This window comes from Oreochromis niloticus, linkage group LG13 (assembly GCF_001858045.2).
Source record: "Oreochromis niloticus isolate F11D_XX linkage group LG13, O_niloticus_UMD_NMBU, whole genome shotgun sequence".
In the NCBI taxonomy this organism is placed as follows: domain Eukaryota; kingdom Metazoa; phylum Chordata; class Actinopteri; order Cichliformes; family Cichlidae; genus Oreochromis; species Oreochromis niloticus.
In genome coordinates this window covers 23,357,326-23,379,127 of record NC_031978.2, presented here as the reverse complement: position 1 = coordinate 23,379,127, position 21,802 = coordinate 23,357,326, and the positions used below count along the sequence as shown (strand labels likewise).

General features: G+C 41.6%; 1 protein-coding gene across 3 annotated transcripts; it reads right to left on the bottom strand.

Annotated features, from left to right (window-relative positions):
- Positions 1–900: 900 nt before the first annotated feature.
- On the bottom strand, positions 901–21,493 carry vit (vitrin). 3 transcript variants are annotated; one of them, XM_005473942.4, is made up of 23 exons: positions 21,206–21,492; positions 16,194–16,274; positions 15,913–15,978; positions 15,518–15,674; positions 15,301–15,434; positions 15,147–15,224; positions 13,824–14,000; positions 13,270–13,314; positions 12,882–12,920; positions 12,740–12,790; positions 11,867–11,929; positions 11,282–11,344; positions 9,230–9,304; positions 7,710–7,775; positions 7,214–7,276; positions 6,665–6,718; positions 6,323–6,370; positions 5,780–5,845; positions 4,517–4,664; positions 4,328–4,431; positions 3,338–3,564; positions 2,739–3,252; positions 901–2,568 (listed from the first exon to the last, which is right to left on the bottom strand). In XM_005473942.4, the coding sequence occupies exons 2-23, from the start codon at positions 16,225–16,227 to the stop codon at positions 2,390–2,392; spliced, it is 2,451 nt and encodes an 816-aa protein (XP_005473999.1). In that variant the 5' UTR covers positions 16,228–16,274; positions 21,206–21,492; the 3' UTR covers positions 901–2,389. The 3 variants fall into 3 exon arrangements, with proteins under 3 accessions (XP_005473999.1, XP_005474000.1, XP_005474001.1); XM_005473943.4 differs by lacking the exon at positions 7,214–7,276 and having other exon boundaries at positions 2,390–2,568; positions 21,206–21,493; XM_005473944.4 differs by lacking the exons at positions 12,740–12,790; positions 12,882–12,920; positions 13,270–13,314 and having other exon boundaries at positions 2,390–2,568.
- Between the last annotated feature and the right edge of the window lie 309 nt (positions 21,494–21,802).

Genomic DNA, 21,802 nt, shown 5'->3' with positions numbered 1-21,802 from the left:
TAACATGCTAACTGAGGCCTGTCGAGTCTGACATATAGCTTCTTTGGCAGTTTCTCTCTCTGACCCTGGGGTGAATTTGTTGAGACATCCAATTCTGGGAAGATTGACAGCTTTACACAACATGCCTCATTCACACCCACTCATGCAAACACTTTTTTTTTTTTCCTTACACCTAAGTGTTTTCTGTCTAGCAGTCACACACATTCACAGCATGATGAATGGATTGAGAGCAATTTGGGATGCCTTGGCATGCAGACCGGAGCAGGCAGGGATCGAACCACCAAACTTCTAATTAGCAGATAACCTGCGCTGCCTCTTGAGCCACAGCCATCCCATGTTTTTGACTTGTGAATAGCTTTTCTTACTGTAGAATGATTAACTTAGAATTTTCTTGGGGAAAGCCTATAATATATTCCCATCGATCTGGGATATATTAAATCCCAGGTAGATGGACAACAATTGTTTCTTTAAACTAATTTTTCATGTTGTTCCTATTGTGGCACTGTGTGCACACACCTGAATGCTCCAGACCAGCAAGCTGCCAAAACCTCTGCTTTCAGAGATGCTCACGCTTGCTGATGACCATTTGATTAGCAGCACCTACTTCTCCTTTTAATTCCTGCAGAAGGAGCAGGAGTGCACTTAATTCATTTATTTCAACAGTACTTCTGTATTTTGACAAAATAAATAATATGTCCTGTTTTGCAGTTCATCTGAGGTTTTATTTACACAATTTTAAGCTCTTCTGAGGACCAGACGACTTTCATTATGTCCTGATGCGTTAAACCGCAGATGTTCTTTTTCACTATGACTTTATGAGGTTAGTTTTCAGAGAGTAAAAACTGAAAGCAGTCTGAAAAGTGAGGTTTTAACAAACTGCAATAAAAAAAACACTTTAAGTTCTCTTCGTTTTCTTTATTTTATTAAAAATTGCCCAAAAAATACCGATTAATCTGAACATTATTAGTGATAGGCTTCTTGAATATGCATATGTACAAACGGGGCGTAAGAATGATAAAATCATAAATACTCTTCCAACAAAACTGCAATATTAGAAGCAAGCACTGTTAGAAAATAAAGATTAACATGAGTTGCTTTTATTCCTGATAAGAAGCAGATTTGGGATCTGCCGTCACTCTATACAAAGATAAACAAGCTTACTTTTCACACAAGTCCACATCCGTGTTGTTGCTTTGCCTTTCACCTCCACTTTTTGGTTGCATGTAAAAATCATCTCAGCACCTTAGTCTCTTAGGAACTCAAACAATGTTCCTACGATCAAATCTCTCCTATTAGGAAGATTAAAATGCACCAATTCTAATACAGTATTTTCTCTTTACAGAGAATTGTAAAAAGCACCACACTATTAGGTTTATGAAGGTTTTTAAGCCATAAGAGGAAGTGCTAGGCATGCTTTAACTCTACATTTCTCTGCAAGCACCATACCCCAGAGAGACAGTCTTACACTATGTTTATTTCCCACTAAGTCACCCTTCAAAAAGGCACTACAAGTCATACAAACAGCGCTACACTAATGTTAATGAATAACGTACTAATGCCCAGTTTTAAACATAACATTAGGCCTGACAAGCAGTGGAAATGGTCTTTTTCTATCCTTTTATGCCTTTTATAAGTTTGAGGTCACAATTTTAGATTATTAAATATTTACTTAACATGGAGAACTTGCTAATTGAAGCGTTTGTTGTGCAGCTTTTTTCTTGTTTGACAAAAGTTTTATGCTAAATGAGATAAGCGCCATCTAGGAGGAAATATCACAACCTGGCAACCCAAATCCTGGCTTGTTCTTTCCAGCTTGGCTCGCTGTCTGTGCTTGCCCACTTGCTACTTTTGCATGTAGTATGCATAAAACTGGGACATCGCACTTCACCTTTTCATGTTTTCAACCTTCTTGCTGTACTTGCACCTAGATGGATTAAAATCTACCCTGTAGCCATGCTTGCTTGCAAACAGATTTCTTGCATACCAAGTATGAAAGATTAGGCATTCTGTAAAGCCTTAGTACATTTTCTAGCATTAATAAGACAAGTAGCAACTTATAAAGCCTTTATAATGGGTGACTTACTGATGCTATTCCAACTGTTAAATACTTGTCTCCAGACAGAAAACAGCTGGCACCACACTACAGCTGTGATGTCAGTTTGTCACAGTGCGTGCCAATCCTTTAACATTAGCACCATCTGAATATTTGGGATAAAAATTCTTTTTCATTTATTTTTGACCCCACCTACATTCAAACCCCTCCCTCTTCAAATATGGGGCACTGCAGCCAATCCAGCACTGCCATCTGGGCGACAGAGTGAGTAAATTTACCAGCAGTGCTCTGTTACTAAAGCCTCGGATCCGGATCGGCCTCTCGGCACGTACGTCCTCAGTTTCTGGGCTGAGAGTTGAACTCCTGGCAGATGTTGTGGATGATCTTGGGTACAAATTTGTAGAGGTTGTCAAACTCATCCACGAAGAAGGAGTGCTCCTTGTCGGGGTCTGTGGCGATGTACTCCAGCTCATCCTGGGCTGCCCAGGCGATGCCGATGGAGTAAGCAATCACACCTGGATCATGAGAAGGGAGAGCAGATTACACACACACTGTTTTTCACATCAAACAGACAGTAATTGACACCAAACTGTGGACTGACACACAACAGAGAAAACAACTGTTTGCATCATTGATCCTTAACTTCAGCCTTGTTTTTCAGATTCTGTTACAGATGATGTCTGACCTTGGCGATGGACCGCCAGTGCCGGCGCCCTGACATCATCATAAGAGCGTCCATCCGTGATGACAATCATGATCTTGCGTTTGTTGGGTTTGGATTTGCTGAAAAGCTGCTCTGCCGCGTAGGTGATGGCAGCACCGGTGCTGGTCCCGCCGCTCCAGTAGTTGATGCGCTTGATGGCGTTCAGCAGCTCGGCTTTGTTGTTGTACTGGCCGAAGGCAAACTCCAGCCTCTGCTCGTAGGTGTACTGCACAGCCCCGACCCGCGTGTCCGTGTCTGAGATCTCGAACTCCCGCGTGATGTTGGCCACAAACTGCAGCACCGTGCGGAAGTTGCCGGTCCCCACGCTGCTGGAGCCGTCTATGACGAAGGCGATGTCGTTGGCGTTGAGGCAGGTTTTGCTGCACACCAGGCGGTCTGTGTCGCACACTCTCTTCACCAGGGGTTGCACGGCTTTCCTCAGGGCAAACCAGCTGTTCACGGGAAGCGAGAAGAAGCCGTTCGTCCGGCACACGGCCTGCGGGACAAAACAACGAGCTGTGCTTTAAACTGCTTTGATTTCTATCATAAAGCACATACACACCTCTGAGACGGTACTCTACCTTGTCAACAAAGTTGGCCTCAATAAGGTTCTGCTTCTCATTGTCGTCGGGACCCTCGATGGTGACGAAGAAGATGTTGATGCCGGACTCACGTGCGAGTCGAGACGCCTCTTCCACCTTGTCTGTGGGCCAACCGTCCACTAGTATCACAGCCACGTTTGGAGCTCCTCCTCGGTTTCCATTGGCATCGCTGAAGTAGTGCTTGTTGATGTAATGGAGGGCTTTTCCTGTCAAGACACCAGGGGGCAACGGGGAGATTCTTAATGGTTTTACTGTATATGCATGTCTGAGACAGAAATCTGAGGAGTGTAAAAACACTCATTTAATCACGAAGCGTAAACTCATCCTTTATATAAATAAAAGACTAGAATATAAAGTGACACAAAAGGTACGTTTATACAGAAAATACTGAATGCCATCTAAAAACTTTACACAGTAAAGTACATATATTTTGCTTCTCTATGGGACGCATTGCTCAAACTGTGTATAATCACAAAAATGTGGATACCTATCATTTAGTCTATTACAGTCTCGTCGGTGGTCTTAACAATGGCTCTGCTGGAGACTAGAAAGTTTTACAGCCACTCACACTGTTATATGATTAGAGAGCACTTCTGGGCAAACGCAAACAACACTATTTGTATCGGCATGCAAAATTTAGCAAGTCATAAAGGCACATGTGGCAGTGGATGCATGCTGACGCACCAACCAAAGCAGAAAAACCACAAATGCTCTCTGAAAGCTGCCCCTTAACCGGGCTGCTAAAACTGAGCGCTTTTTGGTCAGAGCAGAGGAAAAACACGGCCTACAGGATCAGGACTGTAATTTTGCTAACACTGTCTCGCAGCAAATTTAGATTTAATTCTATACTTGCATGTGAAAATGTGCCTGGCTAGTAAACCATGCGATAATTGCACCCCTTTCCCTTTCACACTTGTGTTTGTAGGCGTGTGCTGTGTAGGCTGGCAGCTGACGCAGAGGGTCGCTTACCCACATTGGAGAGGCCTCCTTTCTGCACAATCTTATCTATGGCTGCTTTCAGCTCTCTGGAGCTGGAGTGAGTCTTCAGACTGATCTCTGTCACAGGGTCATCTCTTCGAGACAAAACAACCAGCAGTTTCACTATTTTTTGTCATCCAAAGCTAGTACAAGATAACACAAAAAGAACAAAGAGGTTACCCGTATTGGATGATGCCCATCATGGGGCCGGCCACACCCACATTGATGGTCTGAGCCACCTCAGTTAAGAAGTCTTTCTGGATCTTAAAACGCCGCTTCCCAATGCTCCAGCTCCCATCCATCAGAAAGGCCAGGTCCACCTTACAATCTGTCAAAACAGGCATTCACACAAATTTATGTTATTAGATCCAAATATCATGAGGTAGCTACAACTATACACTCAGAACAGCCTTAATTCTTCATGACACAGATTCAACAAAGAGCTAGAAATATTCCTCAGACATTTCGGTCCTTATTGACACGACAGCATCACACAGTTGCTGCACATCCATGATGTGAATCTCCTTCACCAACACATCTCAAAGCTGCTTTATTGGATTGACATATGGCGATTGTGGAGGCCATTTGAGTACAGTGAACTCACTGTCATGTTCATGTTAGAGCTTTGTGACACTGTGTGTTATGTTGTGTGTTAGAGGATGGGTACACTGTGGTCATAAAAGGACAGACATGGTAAGCATTGACTGCTAGTTGGTACTAAGTGGCCCCCCACTATTACACCACCAACAGCCTGATCTTCTGACAAGTAGCAGGATGGATCCATGCTTTCATATCCTGTGTACCAAACTGTAGCTCTGCTATCTAAATGTCAGGAAGAAATTAGCAGTTGTCCCATCTTCTATTATCCAATTTGCAAATTATAGCCTCCGTTTTCCTGCTCTGAGCCTACAGGAGTGGCACCCGGTGTGGTCTTCTGCTGTTGTAGCCCATCTGCTTCGAGGTTTGACTCTTTGTGCATTTAGGTTGCCTTCTTGTCAGCTCAAAGCAGTCTCGCCATTCTTCTGACCTCTGACGTGAACAAGACATTTTCCCCCAGAGAACCTCACTGGATATTTTCTCTCTTTTGCACCATTCTCTGTAAACTTTAGCGATGATTGTGTAGGAAAATCTCAGTAGATCATCTGAAATCCTCAGACCAGCCCATCTGAAGCCAAAATCCATGCAATGTTTAAAATCACTCTCCCCCATTCTGATGTTCAGTCTGAACAGTTCAGCAGGTGGTCTTGACCTTATCTTCATGCCTAGATGCACTGAATTGCTGCTATGTGATTGGCTGATTTAATCATCATTTAATCATTCGTTTTATGAGGAAAGATGTCTCTTTAACATGTGTGTAATACAAACACACAGAGTGCATACAGTGAAAAACACAAACACGACTCTTCTCGCTACAGTTTCATTGATGCAGTATGGGGACAATACCTGGGTTTCCCTGTGACACAGGCTCAGGAGCTCTGCGGAGAGGTTCTTGCTCCCTCACACTGAAGCCTGGAAATCAAGAAACAAATAGAACGATTTAGCTAATAAACAAATACTCTATATTCTTTTATTCCAGGAAAGAAGAAATGTTACAAAAAATAACTGAGTGCAACACCAAACCCGTCCTTTTTAGTCCAATATTATTTATAAGATTCAAGGCAATGCATTCATGCTTTGTAATGGAGCAAGAGCACGTCTGCTTTTGTAGAATAAACCCGGTAGTTTGTTTGGTATAAATTTCCAGCTGCCCATTTTCTGGAGTCGCCAAACGTTGGACAGTATTTGTTGTGGCAAATATCGAGCCAAACAGCAACCGATTTTACCCTCGAACAACCACACCATTTGACTCTGACTCCTTCAATTACAGGCTGAGCAGAAATCCAGATGCTCTTCCGTGGATAGCGTCAGAGTGGTTTGTATTTACAGTGAGAACTCGGCATTTACTGGCAAAGCGACTGTTTTAGGGGAGCGGACAAGCAATCCTACCTAATTCATAAGGTGGCGCTTCTGGATTCCAGGCGTCCACCGGCTCCACTGCACAGATGACATCACACAAGCTCAGCGTTACCGCACTTTTATCGCAGAGCAGCAGGTAACAATTTCACAACACTCAACACAAATCCCATATAGAAAACAGCAGAAGTCAGAAACATCTTTTAACTTGAGCTAATTACATATCTTATGTATTTTTATTATTTAGTTTCAATATACAGCACTTTGTGTCACTTTCTGGTTGTTTTAAAGTGTTTAAAAAAAAAAAATAGATGGATGGATAGATGTCTTCCTGGATGCAAACAGCTGTTTGCAGTCATACTAACCCCTCCTCACCTTTAGTGTTGGCCGTATCCATTATTTTACGATCCGGGTCAGCAGATCGGTGCACTGAAAGTAAAGCCATTATCACTGATGGTGAACCGTGACACATGAGACAAAACCACACCATAGCATTACAGCCTGTCCTTACTGGCTCCATGTTTCATTTGGTTGGATGTGTGGTGCTATTTTTGTGGTACACCCTGGAAATGGCTAAGCCACTCGGTTTTCCAAACCATATCCCTCCGGATTCGGATGCTCGGCTGTGTCTTCAAACAGATGGAACCAGGGCCTGTAATCTTTTTGCACGCCCTTTTGTGTTTTGTCACTGGGCCGTATTGTAAGTATATTTTTAGTGTGAAAGAAAACAAATAAAATGTGTTCGTTCTTCAAAGCATTTCAATGAAAAGTTCCGCATTTTTGTGAAATATGCTGCGCTCTGCATACAAAGCTACTCCTGCACATGTAAAAACAGCTTTTACATGATCCCAACCCGCTCATTTAACAACATCAAACCGGAAGGCTTGTTAGTTCCCAAAAATGAAATAAAAGGAAAACACTTACGGTATTGTCCAAGGTTATAATACCAGCGCTCATATTCTGAGATATCAGGCCTGTAATCCCGAGCTAGAGGAGGATGTTTTGAGACCTGTTAGTATGGACAGAACTTCAGAGGGAGAAGCACACATTTTCATGGTTGTGATTGGTTGGTATGTTCTCCCCAACCGATCCCAGACCAGTGAAAACAATGGCTTTATGCAGAATTATCACCTCACATTATTTCCCTCTCACATGCACAATAAACCTGCCCTGCTCTCTTCTCTTTTGCACTTCAAAGAGTCTCCCATATGGCAGGCAGATGGCATGTAAACATAATGTCCCGAGAGACACATTGCATGTACTTACACATGGAGTCAATTTCAACACATACATGGTCAGCAGATACCAAACTGTATCAGTCACATGAGCATGCTGTGTTGGCACATGCAACACAAATGCATACAATGTGTAGTAGCCTGCAGTAAAAAGGCCAATAAAGACAGAAAGGAAGCCGACTTACCTGTAACCTCAGGTGTGCCGGTCTCACTCCAAGCGTATCCTGAGTCTGGAGCTGCATAACTTACATCTGAATGTACAGCAGAGAAGGTGGAGGCATCAGCAGAAAAAAGGGCTACATACACGCTGCTCAGAATAATTATCTTCTCATTAGCTAATTAGAGTGAACATTTGCAGCATTAATTCTACCCCATGTGGGCATCTGACAGTTAGTTGATCGAGGTCATTCAACTGGAACTCTGATGTGCAAGTTTCATTGAATGCAACTACATTGTATACGTGCAAGTAAGAGAAGCATCAGGTGATGTAACAGCTTTACATAAGCTTAGACTGCATTTAAAAGAGCACAGAACACTGCCGGATGACAGCGTGCACCATGGGGAGCAACAGCAATCTGTTCCTGCACCAACAGGTGCTCCTGCTAATGAAACAAATTGCGTCTGCATGTAAAATGGTCTCAATAAATCAATAAAGGTGTGGTAATAGGGGTTCTGCACTGAGTTGTTGGTCATGACATTATTGCATAAAGCCTTTTCATTCATGCTTAATGTCAATGTTTCTGTAAGTCTCTGATCTCTGGGCTTTATCAGGTTTTATCTTTATATCGTACACTGTTTTTACTCATGATGAAATATTGCAGGTGGACCATCCCATATAATGTCAGGTGACATTTATGGCACTGGAAAAATTTCCTCTATGGAGTAAATGTCCATATTATTATCATTATTATTATCATAACATATTTTAAAGTCCTGATCTCCTATAAAACAACCAGTGAGTAGATCTGTCAGATAAATGAAGCAGAGTAAAAAGTACATTTCCCTTTGTCAAAGTAAAAAGTGTCATAAAATGTAAATACTCAAAGTAAAAGTGTCTTGGAATTAAGTAATGTTACTCTGCAACACATTTAATTGGTTTTTAAGTCTGAACAGAATTGTTCATAGGTCCATACAACATACAAGTAAATATGCTGTTCCCTGCATTCAGTGTACTCATTAAGGTTAAAACTGTAGTAGTTTTTAAGGAAAAAAACAACTTGCATACTTGAAAAACAATGGATGGCTAAACACATCTTTATGCGTGATATGTAACACATGTTTTAGAAGTCAAAAGGGTAACTTTACAGGTATGAGCCTATCCACATCAAATAATTAGTAAGATTACTTGTAATAAAACTATGGATGATTTGATTTTCATTATTCTAACACTATGATACATCATGTATTTGGCAAAGTGAACCACCCGAAATAAAACAGCTTTCATGTTTTTGCAGTTTTTCTATAAATCATCACCTCTAAAATTGTTTTAACTTAATATGATAATTTCAAAAATTCATTATATGTAAAGGTTTTCATAGTAGCCAGTGGATTCATGTGCGTCACAGGTTTTTCAGGTTTTATTACATTTTTTTTAAAAAGAGATCTTTAAAGGATTGAGTTGCTTGATCAGTGTTTAGTCAGTTTAGAAAATATTTATGATTTCCACATGGAGCCTGATCGATCTGTTTGCCTTTGTGCTTGGTACCTGCTGGTCGTCGAGCTCCAGGGAACCAATCGGGATGAGGAAAAGAGGGGAGTGGCCAATCCCTTCTGGGTAAAGCTGTACGGGAGGGTGAGAAGATTAGAAAGCTGCATTCAGGACAAGCATCGGGGAGGTGCATACTTGTGACCTCCACAAACCACTTTATTTGTGGAGGTTGCACAAGATGTTTAGCCTTGAGTCAGACAGTAAACATGAAGGAGCCACTCAGACACAGACTGAGTGACCAAAGCCTGCTTTAGGAAAGTTTAGCAATTTTTCTTTCTTCCTTAAGGGAAAAGAGAAAAAGGAAGATAAAAAATGATTGGATCTTCTGCAGGTTTCTACTTACAGAGCAGCTAACAACACTGATCAGATTAACTAGCCTCATAAGGTTAATTGAAATAGGCTTTATTGCCAGAAGCCCTTACAGAGGAGCAAAACCATAACAGTGCATTGCATCTGTTTATAGTGACTGAGCCATGACAACACACTTCAGCTAACCCCTCTCTGTGGTGGATGGGCAGCTTACACAAACACACAGACTGGGCTTTGAGGTTCCCATCCAGTGGCAGCCAGTAAGCAGGGCCTTTGTTGACCAGGACGGGCTGGGAGAGCCCAGCATGCCGTCCAGTGAAGCGTGGGAGTATTATTCTAAAGTTGGTGTCAAACTAGGGTCAGTGTAGATAGTAGGACGCAGAGATTAGGCTAATCTGGTGCTGGTCAAAGGCCCAGTGCTATACAGCAGACAGCAGTGTTATTTTTTTCTAATGAAGCAGGTGCTTTATAAGGATTGAGTTTAACTCTCTAGATCATAGCCACCTCAGCGATCACCGCGGGCAGACGGTCACCACGGGCCCGGGGGTCACTCATTCTCACTTTGGGTATTGTATGGTATGCCTGAAGCATTACTAACATGCCTGCATGAGACTTGTTGGAAGAGGCCCATTGGACAGAATGGATCTTTGTGGGTGTGAAAGCCGACACATACAAGGCTCAGCTGGATCAAACCTTTTTCACTTGTGTGACCGATAAATTCAAACATCTGTTTGAAGCAGCAGGGTGGCAAAGCGACTGCGGAGAAAATCCTTCAGCTCATAAATCATAGTCTGAAATGTCAAAGTCAGCAAGCATCTACCTTTCAAGTGTGTCCTTGAGAAAGATGGTGAATCCCTGCTGGCTCCAGGGGGTCTGCTGTGAGGCCGATCCTCACCTCTGACCTCTTCCAGCTCAAAGAATTTCCCCACAGGGATTCAATAAATTTAAAAATTGCCAAACTTAACACCCTTTTTCTGCACTGATCAACATCTCAGTGGGTTTAGGTTTGACCTCAGATCATCAAACCTTATGATCAGACATCATTTAAACTGGATTTTAGGAAAATGTGTATAATTTTAGGGATCCATGGTTTTGCATTCCTCGGAAGAAAAACAGAAGCACATTCCTCAGTGAGCCAAACCTCGCCTGGTTTGAACGGCGAAGAATTTTCTATTCTTGACAAGCTACTCAGAGGACCCAGGTCCTGCAGCACTGCGGACTGGCTCAGACGTCTCTCTGCGAGCAGCACAAGGCCACTTGGTGCTACTGCTTTCATCTCTCCCTTCCTTTCTCAAAGTATTTACAAGGGAGGGGAAGACCCCGACCAGATGGGATCTGTCATACATTGTTATTACTGTACTGACAGAGCACATTTCTCATCCTGGTCTTAGTTCAAACTGAAAGTTATTCTGGACTTTGTGAAAATATGGTATAAATATGGCATGACAGTGATATTATATCATCTCTCACCTTTAAGGTATATAAACTTCATTCTTTACTGCTGGGTACGGTGAAAGTTGAGCATCTTTGATTTCCACACCTCTTTTATAGAACGCAGGCTCATGCATTGAACCATAGCGTCCCACAGACGGTAAACATTAGTGCTGCTTTATAAAACATTTCAAACAGGGTTTTACTGCCATAGTTCTTCCCCTGTTTGATCTGACCTGTCTATGTCCTACGTCAGTCTCCCTGCATGAGCACTTTGCGGACTACCACTCTGGATCTGGAGATACTTACCAGGGTTGGACTGGCTCATGGTTGGAGTTCGCTCAGGCTGGGCAGGCTGAACCCTGTTAAAACCTATTTGTAGCAATAAGAAACAGGCAGATGGAACGAGAGAGAGAGGAAAAGGAAGGGGGGAAAGGGGAAAGAAGAGCGCTTAAGTTCTGGGGCTTCATCTACAAATACAGCCCAGCTGCTTTGCTTTGAGTGAAGCTGAAGTTTGCCCACAGCATGATATCAAAAACAATAAGATAGATGCTGGGTGTAACTATTCCTCGTTTGCCTCTTTTCATGTTGGAAAATGAAAATATGAGTAAGAGGATGTGCCTGAGGGCAGAGAACAGCAGTTATTGTGAAAGGAATGTTAGCTGAGATGCTTGATAGAACGGATTAGTGGTGACCCTGGGGTGAAGATCACAGGAGCTTATGAGTGTCAACACCGGGGTCAAACTTACACCATTATGCTTCTCCTGGATTCTTTTTCCAACAAAGACATCAGTAACCCCTGTTTCTCTTGACCCCAGCCCCACCAGCTCCATCAAGCCTACCTGTTTGTAGCTCTGTACATGTGTCTATGTGGGTGCTAATGACAAGGCTGACCTGGGCCAACTGGTGAGGATGGCTGCCTCCTGACGGCCTGCCCTGGCTCTTGTTTGTGTATACCTGAGACCACAATGAAGAAGGAAACATATAACAAGAAAGCATGAATATAATAAAATGACACCACATATGTATGTTATTCATGATATGATGGGTTTGTTACGCACCCCCTCAGGGCATGTATCATCTTCGGAGTTACCAGGTTTTGGTTTGGTTTTATTAGTTTATCTTACTAATATTAGTTTAGAAAAGAGGCCTGAATCTTATGGCCCACTCTGTGGTTGGTTCATGGTCCTCCTGCCCTGTTGTTTGTTTTTCCCTTTTCCGAGTAGTCCATCTTTGCAAGGGGGCGGGGGGCACGGCGCTAACGAACCGCGCTAATGGGTTGACGCCGTGCATTTGCCGTGTTAATGCAATAATCCAACAAAACATTTGCTGCCCTGCATCAGTGTTGTGGCATCTTATTTGGCAGGCTCCTCTGAGCCATCGATTTACAGATTGTAACATATTTGTGGGCTCATTCAGGAGAGCCAAAGGATTTTGCCAATAAACACAAGGTGAAGTGAATATGAAGTGAGTAAACACATTAGACAAGAGTCCTTTAAATGTCATAAATAGTTTCCAACACAATATACAGTACTTTGAATATAGTAGCAGTTCAAATAGTTCATTACTTGAAAGACAGGACAGCAGAATCCGGTCTGGATGTTGTTAGAAAATTATTGAAAACATATATGCACATGCTGGGCACAGATGCCATGCATGGTTTAGATAAACTAGTACAAACAGGAAAAAACATGGTCAAGGAAGACAGAGGAAATGTGGATGTAGGTAGAATAAGAAAGAAGACATCAAAATTAAAAGTTTGTTTACCTGCACTGGCACGTTGTGGAAATCTATGTGAATAGGAACCTCCTCTGAATACTTTGAAGAAATGCCATGGTTTAGTTACATTTGAATTGCTTCCTTGAAAGACTTTCCAGGAGCTGCACACTGAGTGAGAGTGTTCACATACCTTGGCTGGGACTCTTTCTTTGACCACTCTGTGACTGTCCTAACACAATATGACACAATGTGGGCAAATTTAGACATAAATCTATGCTTACATGTAAGTTAGAAGATTAGTGAACTTTTTATTATTTTGAATTGACTATAACCCAGTAGCAACAGTCATAACTATCCTGTTTTAAGTTTTATACTTAAAACAAGTTAGCTGATCTGAGCTTCACTACACAAGTTTTCCACTGACAGTGATAAACTTGGTTTGAATGCATGACCACTGACAGCTTCAAGAGAGAATATTTATTCCTGCGTACCTTAAAGCAGCTTTAAGCAACACCACCAGAAACCCTCACACCACAAAGAAAAATATTGTCAGTCCCTCTTTGCTTCCTTTTACTTACTTGAATTTGAAGCTGCCGCATGGGCAAGGTATGGGTGAATGCTGCCTGGATGGAAGAAAGACAAATGGAGTGCCGATATGGAGTGAAGAGAGATAATGTTACAGAAAATGAAAGGGAGAGAAATAGCTGGGAGGTTGTCTGGCACATAGCCCATGTAATTTGCACACATACCTTATGATACTGTAGCATTGTCTACTCGCTATCGCTGTATTTCTATCCAAAACGGGGCAGATGACTCAGTGATTACTGTCTGATAATCTTTTCATTTAATGAGAGTGATGAAAGGTCTACTGATCATATATGCTGTTAGTAACTGAACAGCATCATATTAACATCATCACAGCGCAGATATAATTTGTCTTAATTGCAGCTGTCGCTTGCAATTACCATCTGCAATCATTCAACTTTATTAGTCAGCTGCACACTAATGAATGCTTGTTCTGGCATTTGTAGTTGCTGCTAATGTTATTAATTAGATGTCAACTTAGCGGCACACCGACTGCAAACGATTTCACTTTTGGTACAGAAGTCATTTAAGTGTTTGCTTCATTCACCTGCTTCCCTCACTTTATGTACAACGGGTCGAGCCTTGGTAGTAGGGGGTGGAGGTGTAGTGGTGGAAGCAGTGGTGGGAGTCGGTGTGGTGATAGTGGTCGTGGTTGGTTCAGGAGTTGTTGTGGTGGGTTCAGGTGCTGTTGTTGTTGGAGGAACTGTTATGGTCTCCTTTTGATCTGAAAGAAAACGGACAAAGGCAGTGGTGTACGATGAAGATGGATAGAGAGGAAGAAGGTCTACAGTAACTACTGTGTTGTAATGCATTCTTAGCATTCTTCACCAGCCTGCAGCACTCTAACTCCTCATTCAGTCTGAGCAAAGCTCATCATGCCAAAGTCAAGCGCCGGGATGTCTATCTACTAACCTTTTGTCCCCAGAAAGCATTGATCTGGTGCCAACAGATGCTTTGATACCAGGGTTAACACTGAGCAAGACTTGGTTGGAAAGCAAAAGTTCTACATGCTTTATTTTAATATCATTTTGGTAGTTAAATAGTATTTAAATGTGAACACTTAACAATTACCAGATAGTTTACGCTATGCACCACTATGAGATAACAATAAAGATGAAAATATCTATCTTTAGAAATTTAGTACCTTCACTGCTTGTTTGAGAATCTTTTAAGTTCTCATTTTAAATTGTTCTGACCAGCCATCTATTGCACATGGTGATACACTATATTGCCAGATGTATTAACTCACCCATCCAAATCATTGAACTCAGGCATTTCATCACCTGAATGGCTACAGGTATATAAAATCTTGGTGTGGGGGTTGTTTTTCAGGAGTTGGAGTCGACCCCCTTAGTTCCAGTGACAGGAACTCTTAGTAAAACTTGACTGGCCTGCACAGAGTCCTGAAAACCTTTGAGATGAATTAGAGCGAAGACTGTGAGCCAAACCTTCTCCTCACCATCAGTGTCTAACCTTAAAGATGAGCTTCTGGAAGAATGTTCAAAAACTCCCATAAACACACTCTTAAACCTTATGGAAAGCCTTCCCAGAAAGTTTGAAGCTGTTATAGCTGCAAAGGGTAGACTGACATCACACTAAACCCTATGAATTAAGAATGGGGTGTCACTCAAGTTCATATGGGTGTGAAGGCAGACAAGTGAACACTTTTGGTAATATAGTGTATGAACCTTCGAAGTTTACCCACAAAACATTTAAGTTTCCTTAATAAAATTATCAGAAAAAATGCATGGTACCAATCCTTTTTTTCTGGTACTCTATATCTGAAACTCTCTCGGCTCATGCACTGAGAAACTGAATGCATGAATTCACATAAAAACATGCTATGAGGGTAAAAATAACCTCCTCTCACTTGTTTTCACATAGGTCGGTCTTGAAGGGACGTAATCCAGAGTAGATGGGTAGATGACTCCCTTCTTAGGCTTGCCCACTGAAACACAACAAAGTCGGCATTTAGCTGGAGAGTGACTTCTAAAGAACAGTATTTAACCTTGTTGACTTTATACCTGAGACAACGAATGATTCCCTCCACTTAGGCAGAGACAGAGAGCGCACCCCGTTGGAGTTGCTGCCTTTGTAGACATTCTGTCCAGCCATCTTCCTCACTATCACCTTTCCTCCTGAGTTGGTGATTACGCCGCTGTGGAAACCAATTTTTTACTGTTAAATGATAGTTTTGATTTCACCCGTTCACTTTTTTAGAGTCATCAGTCCAATGCTAACCTGTGGATGGCTGCATTGCAGATGCTGGAGATGGAGGCAAACACTCCTGTCCCATAGACTTGCTGTTTGGTTTCCCTACAGCGTGGGGGACATTTTACTATGAACTCTGGGAGACTGACCTTTCCTGCTCTGACATCACACTCTATTGCTGGAATCACTGTGAATGAAAGAAGAAAACGAAGACAGTATCACATCCATGGCATCATAATGTTTTTAGATTTCATTTCCAGGTGGTTTTGCTTGCATTTTTTTTTTTTGATTAATCAAGAATAAAATGGTCTCTTGAAAGTATTTGTTGATTACACTTCAACATGTAATTCGGACCGTTAACATATATTGTTTAGTGACCCCTAACTGAAGCAGGACAGTGAGGCTTGTTCAGCAACGATGCCTACCTTGCTTTGGTTTCTTATTCTTTGGTCCGTTAGGCTTGGCCCAGCATTGGTACGACAGGAGGAGCGCTGAGGGTGAGGCAGAGGGAGTTTCATGTAACAGCAGACAAATGATCATAATCATCAGTATGTTTACTGTACACACAAGACCTCAATGACAGAGGAGACTGCTGTTTGATGGTGTTAATGTGCAGAAAGCCTGACTCTGATGGAGATATTATGGTAGTCAACCTTGATGTATTTGAAAACAGTATAGCCTGCAGACACACATATGGGTTGCTCACCAAGGCAGATGGCAGTGAGTGATGCTCTGATCATGATGGACAGCTGTGTTGCAGCACGTTAGCCAGACGTTCTTGTATAACCTTTACAAGGGCAGAAGGAGTAGAAGGAAGTCAAAATTATCCCCTGAAACTTTACGCTTACCTGCTGAAAGCAACTTTGGACCTTTCACTCAACACGCCTGAGAATGACAAATGTTGTGTCTGCTAAGAATAAAGCACAGAAAATGCATGCTACTGAGATACACCCTCTCAAACATTTTTGATAAACATCAGGCCGATTATGGAGTGGCGCTACACAAACAGCTGAATATCTCATCTACTGCCTGTAAAGTCAAGGTGGCCAAATGAACATTGCTCTGTCTCAGTCAGCTCAGACACTTTACATTAGTTAAAGTCAGTATTTCTTTCTAGTTTCTTCAGTTGCAAAAGTCTCAAGATTTACAGCAACATCTGCGCACAGTCAAAAAAAACTGCATGTAAAAGTCTGTGGAGGCAGACTCTATTAGAGAGCGCACACGGACATAATTTAATGCGATAGGTATGGGGGGATATGTTCAGTCAGATGGCTTTGTTTGACAGCTGCAACCACATCAAGCTGGATCTTTGTCTAGAACACCGTCTGTTTACAGTAAGTAGAAAATTTCTTTCAATGTCTGTCATTCTGTCCAAAGTAAAGACATAGGTTGAAGCCTGCGCTAACAAGATCAGATGAGGACCGCCAAGCAAGGTGATATTCTGCACTTTGCGTGTCAGCTGTAAAGTAAAGATTGCACTGGTGGTAACTACAACAACAAGGTCTAAAATAAAATGGACCACCACTGAGATTCTTTAGGATGCACAACATTCTAGTTCATGCAGTGTACAAGAGCTTTGGGACAGCCCTACTTACTGAAGTCTCCTTCTTAACAAAGGAGTAATGTACCTCCAACATGGGTGGTGTCATGTCTGACCTCTGAAAGCAGGGTCAAAACCATGTTCGTCAAAGTGAAGTGCTGCATATTTGCAGAACTTTACTATTACATGAGAACATGTGTTTAAAAATACACCTGACTCTGGTTGATGATTGCTACTACCTCATTTCACGCACTGAGGTATCACTGACAACATGTCAAACTGTGGCTACACTGAGCACACAGGTTCACAGAGCATTTCTGAAAAGACCCTTTTGCAGTGGTGTCATTTTTCACATGAAATAGTGTGTAAACACATGTGTTAGCCATGACATTTAATAATGAGCCTCTGTACCTGAATATAACAGAACCTTCATTAATGTCATTAGAAACGCCTGTGTTTACCTATTCCACGTGAAAAATGGCTTCTGTGAGAAAGAAGACTTTGCCCTCGGCGGTATTCCTGTGAGTAGAGGTCTAAAACCGGGAACTAAACTCTGGCTTTCTTCCTTTTCGCAAGTAAAAATATGAAGCCTGAACTAGCTACTGGTTAACGTAGCATAGCTTAGCATACGTGTGTGTGTTGACTCAGAGCCACAGAACTTAGTCAGGCTGGTTATTTAACTATCCTAAAGTGATAGCAAAGTTTCAGAGTCTTTAAAACTTTATTTTCTTGTTTTCACTAGACTTAAGTTGGGGTTTTTTTTTAGCTAGCTAGGTCCATCTCTTTCTAGTGGTTATGCTAAGCTAACTGGTTGCTGACTCAAGCCTTATATTTACCAGCAAAAAACCACCCTATAGGCAGTTTTTGCCAGGCCTGGGGTGGTTTTTCAAATTCTTCATTCCTTCTTTAGTATAACTTGAAAAATATTCTGCCACAGATCCAAATTTTGGTGATCTTTAGGTTATGTACGTTTAATGTGCCATGTGAAACAAACACAAACAGAGAACACAATTTTAGACTCATAGGGGGATGAATACAAAAATCAAAGTATTGGGATTTCTACAAAATGTTTTTTAACAACATAAAAATGTTAATGATTGCTGTATGTGTGATAATGTTTGTGCAAAGCTTTGTTGAGGCTGGACCACCTGTTAAGGAGTAAATAGGACACATACAGACATATGCCCATATATGCTTTGATCATCAGTAAGATAATTATACGGGCATAGAAGGCTTTCTGTCATATGACGTGCATTTTCACCTTCATATCAAAAAAGACAAAGTGTGAATATAAGGCTTTTCCCCTTTTTCCAGAGACAAAAAACAGCAAGAATAAGAAATAGCTTATACCCAAAATAAGCAGAATATGATATGTTTGATCATCTAATTATGCAGAAAACTGCTGTTGCTAGATTATATGAATATACAGGCAACCTGCCCTTACCCATTTCCCTTCAAGCTTCATTAAAAATTATTGTTGGATGTTGACTATGCTGCAGTAAAGTGATATCAATGTTTTAATCTCAGTCTTAAAAAAAAAAAGAAAACATTTTCCCAGAATGCTAAAATATTTCTTACAGACTCAAGAGTGAATTATCAACTGCTTCAGCACCATCCTGTGCTGCATTTCCATCACATGTTTAAAGAAGGATGTGCTTGTCAGGCAAACTTAGGTATGCTGTGTAAATATCCTTGTAACAGTCTTGGAGTACTAAGCCATTCTCTTCCATAGCTCTCTATTAACTCTCTACAAAGGTTGCAGCACAAAACAGTGTAGCTTGCTGAATAAAAACTAAGATCACCAGATCTTTCCTTAGTGCATTCATGAGCACTGACATGGTTTTTCCACAGTGCTGTGCTTTGACAGGTAGGCAGATCACTGATGCACAGTCGGGACCACAATTTGTCCTCCCGGGTGAAGAAAAATTAAGCTTGAAACAAGCTGGGACAGATATGTGCATCTACAGTGCAGGAGTCAGACCTGCAGTAAAAGGAGAGGTGAGTCAGTCCGCTTTCATAAATGAAGCGAACTACTGATCAAACAGATCAGGTGTAAGGCAGCAATCTCCCAATTTTACAAATTTAGAGCAACAAATTAAAAAAAACAATCAAACAAAGCAAAAACGTAATTTAGTGTCTATGCTTCACTGAGAGAAAGGATGACATCATAGTGGAAAAAAATGAATGACAAACAAAAATGACGATAATTTTGAATTTAATTTGTGTTCTTAGTGTGAGCATCTAAATGCCTCCTTTTCATGGCAATGAAATGGTGGGCAAATGATATCCTTTGACAAACACTTAGGGGAGTTTCCTGTACAGTAGATAATGAATCCTGAGAGACTTGCAGAGACACAGTCTTGCATGTTGACATGCACACGCACACACACCCAAACACACTCTTTCTACTAAAGAAGCTAAAATAAACAAAGATTTGGGATAACTTATCACATGCTCAAAGCTTTGGAGAATGCTTATTTAAGGACTTTCAGACATTTAGCATAGAGACAAATCACAAACAGATTGTCCTACATACTGCTGAAGTGCCCTATAGTTTGCATTCACCTAAACTTTAGATAAAACATGTGTAATTTAAATAGCTTAGCGTTGCCTCTGAGGTCGCATCAGCTATATTCTCGGCCATCATTGAGATCTCCAGCATCTAATTTCAGCTGGGTGGGGATACAAATCAAACAAACCATTGACATGGTAACAACTATGAAAAAAGCTACAGAAAAACCAAAGTGATTTTCACAGCCACTACAAAGGCTCTGTGCATGAGCCTTAGTCACTTTGTAGAAAGCAAAGCAGCTCAGACAGCTCACATAGTTTAAGGCATTAAAGTCCATTTCAACTAACACTGTCACTACAATGTGGATTACCTGCACTGAACAGCCTTCACCACGATTACACAATGCCGAGCTGTTTTGCACGAAACCAGCTAATCTGCCGTTGCTAGTGAAATTAAAAAAATTTCAGCTGCTGTGAAAACTTTCATAATGCATAAAGCAGGAAAAAAAAATCACATTTTGCAGGATGTAATAAACAGTGGCTGTCTGTGGGTACTTCAAAGACCAGCACATAACAGGTTTTGGAAGCATAGATACAGACCACAAACACCTATGACTGGTGCACCTGAGTCTTCAGGGTGCTTTTTTTGAACCAAAAGCACACAGTTGTTGTTGTTTTTTCCCCTCTAATGCAGCTTCTGCCAAGTAAAAGGTACTTCTGCATTTCAGCAGTGCCACATTTCTAGGCTGGGGTGACCTGTGCAAATGCAACAAGGGTACACACTAAAGGAGATTGAGGCTTATTTAAATATCACGACCAGCTGAGATGTTGCTTTCAGCAAGTTCCTGGGTGATTGCATGCCCAGAGCGAGAAAGTATTTACACGCACACCCGGTGCCAGGCAGTGTTAAATCCCACCCTTCACAGGTGTCAGAATTGTACTGTAAGCATGCTGGATGTGCCAAGTTTTGTAGTAACAAGCCAACTAAGGAACCATAAGTGAGAGATCAAAATCAGACACCAAGGAAAGCCAACATGTCTCTACAAGGTCATTTCTGTAGCCTTTTGGGCTGTGCTGCTGCTGCTGACTATTTGTTTATCCAGCACAGCACAGGCTGAATTACTTTAATTCTTGGCACTGGCTTCAGTGCAAGCCAGAGCCTGTTTATGTTCTGCTGCTGGACATACTGTATAGAGACCACCTGTCCTTAATCAGTATATTTCAAACCAAACAGAACAGAAAGACATAACACACAAGAAGATAATGTACACGAAATTATTTCAATAGCTGAAAAATTCTTGCAGCTGCAATAATTTAAAGCACTGGCAGAATGATTCCTTTCAGGATAAAAGCTTGGGTAACTTAGATCCTTGTGTTTTATTTTATTTAAAAGGAAAAAATAAAGAACTTAAAAAAATAATTTAAGCAGCAATAGGTTTATTCAAGCAACTTGTTAAAGCAACTTTCTCATGAAATGACATGAAAATCAAAAATCAAATCAAATCAAAAAAGATGCGACGTTGATTTAAAATCCCCGACAGGAAAAATTAGGACTAAAACGCGTTGGAAGCCAATTACGCGCGTCGTTTAAATAGTTCCTATGTGGAGCTGCTTGTTAGCTCTGTGTTCAAAATTCCCATCCTCGCTGAGTAATGATGTGTGCTTACCTGATTAGGTATAATAATCCTCCGAGGTTTAAAGGGTGATTCCCAGCGCAGGTTTCCCGAATCCTTAGTCTTTCATTGAAAAGCAGTTTGACGCGTGTGCGAGCGCTCTTCCACCTGGAGTTTCTCTCCTGCCTGAGCGCTGCGCTCATTAAAAGTGGAGAACGGGACGGGGGCGAAGTTTCTCCTATTTGCCCGTCCCACTTCAGGCTTGTAGCTCTTCACCCAAGCAGAAGAAGACCAGTAACCCGGGGCCATCGAGACAGCGCGCAGACAAGTGTTTTCTTTCTGTCTCTCTTTGAATCCAATGACGCACTGCCTTAATATGCCCACTGAGGGAAAAACAAACTATGATTCTGACTGTATGTTCTACAACTCATTCATCCCGATTACCAGTCTGACAAATGAACCACATAAGAGGAGTGTGTCATCTCTCACCAGAGCAATCACTCCTCCACAAATAAACCGATCAACACCTGTTTGGGAAACACTTCAAAGTTACATCCACTGTCACTTTTGGGGTTTGCGGCTTTTGACATGCAGTTGTGGTGTACCCTACAGCTCATGTACAAACACACACACACACACACACTGACTGCA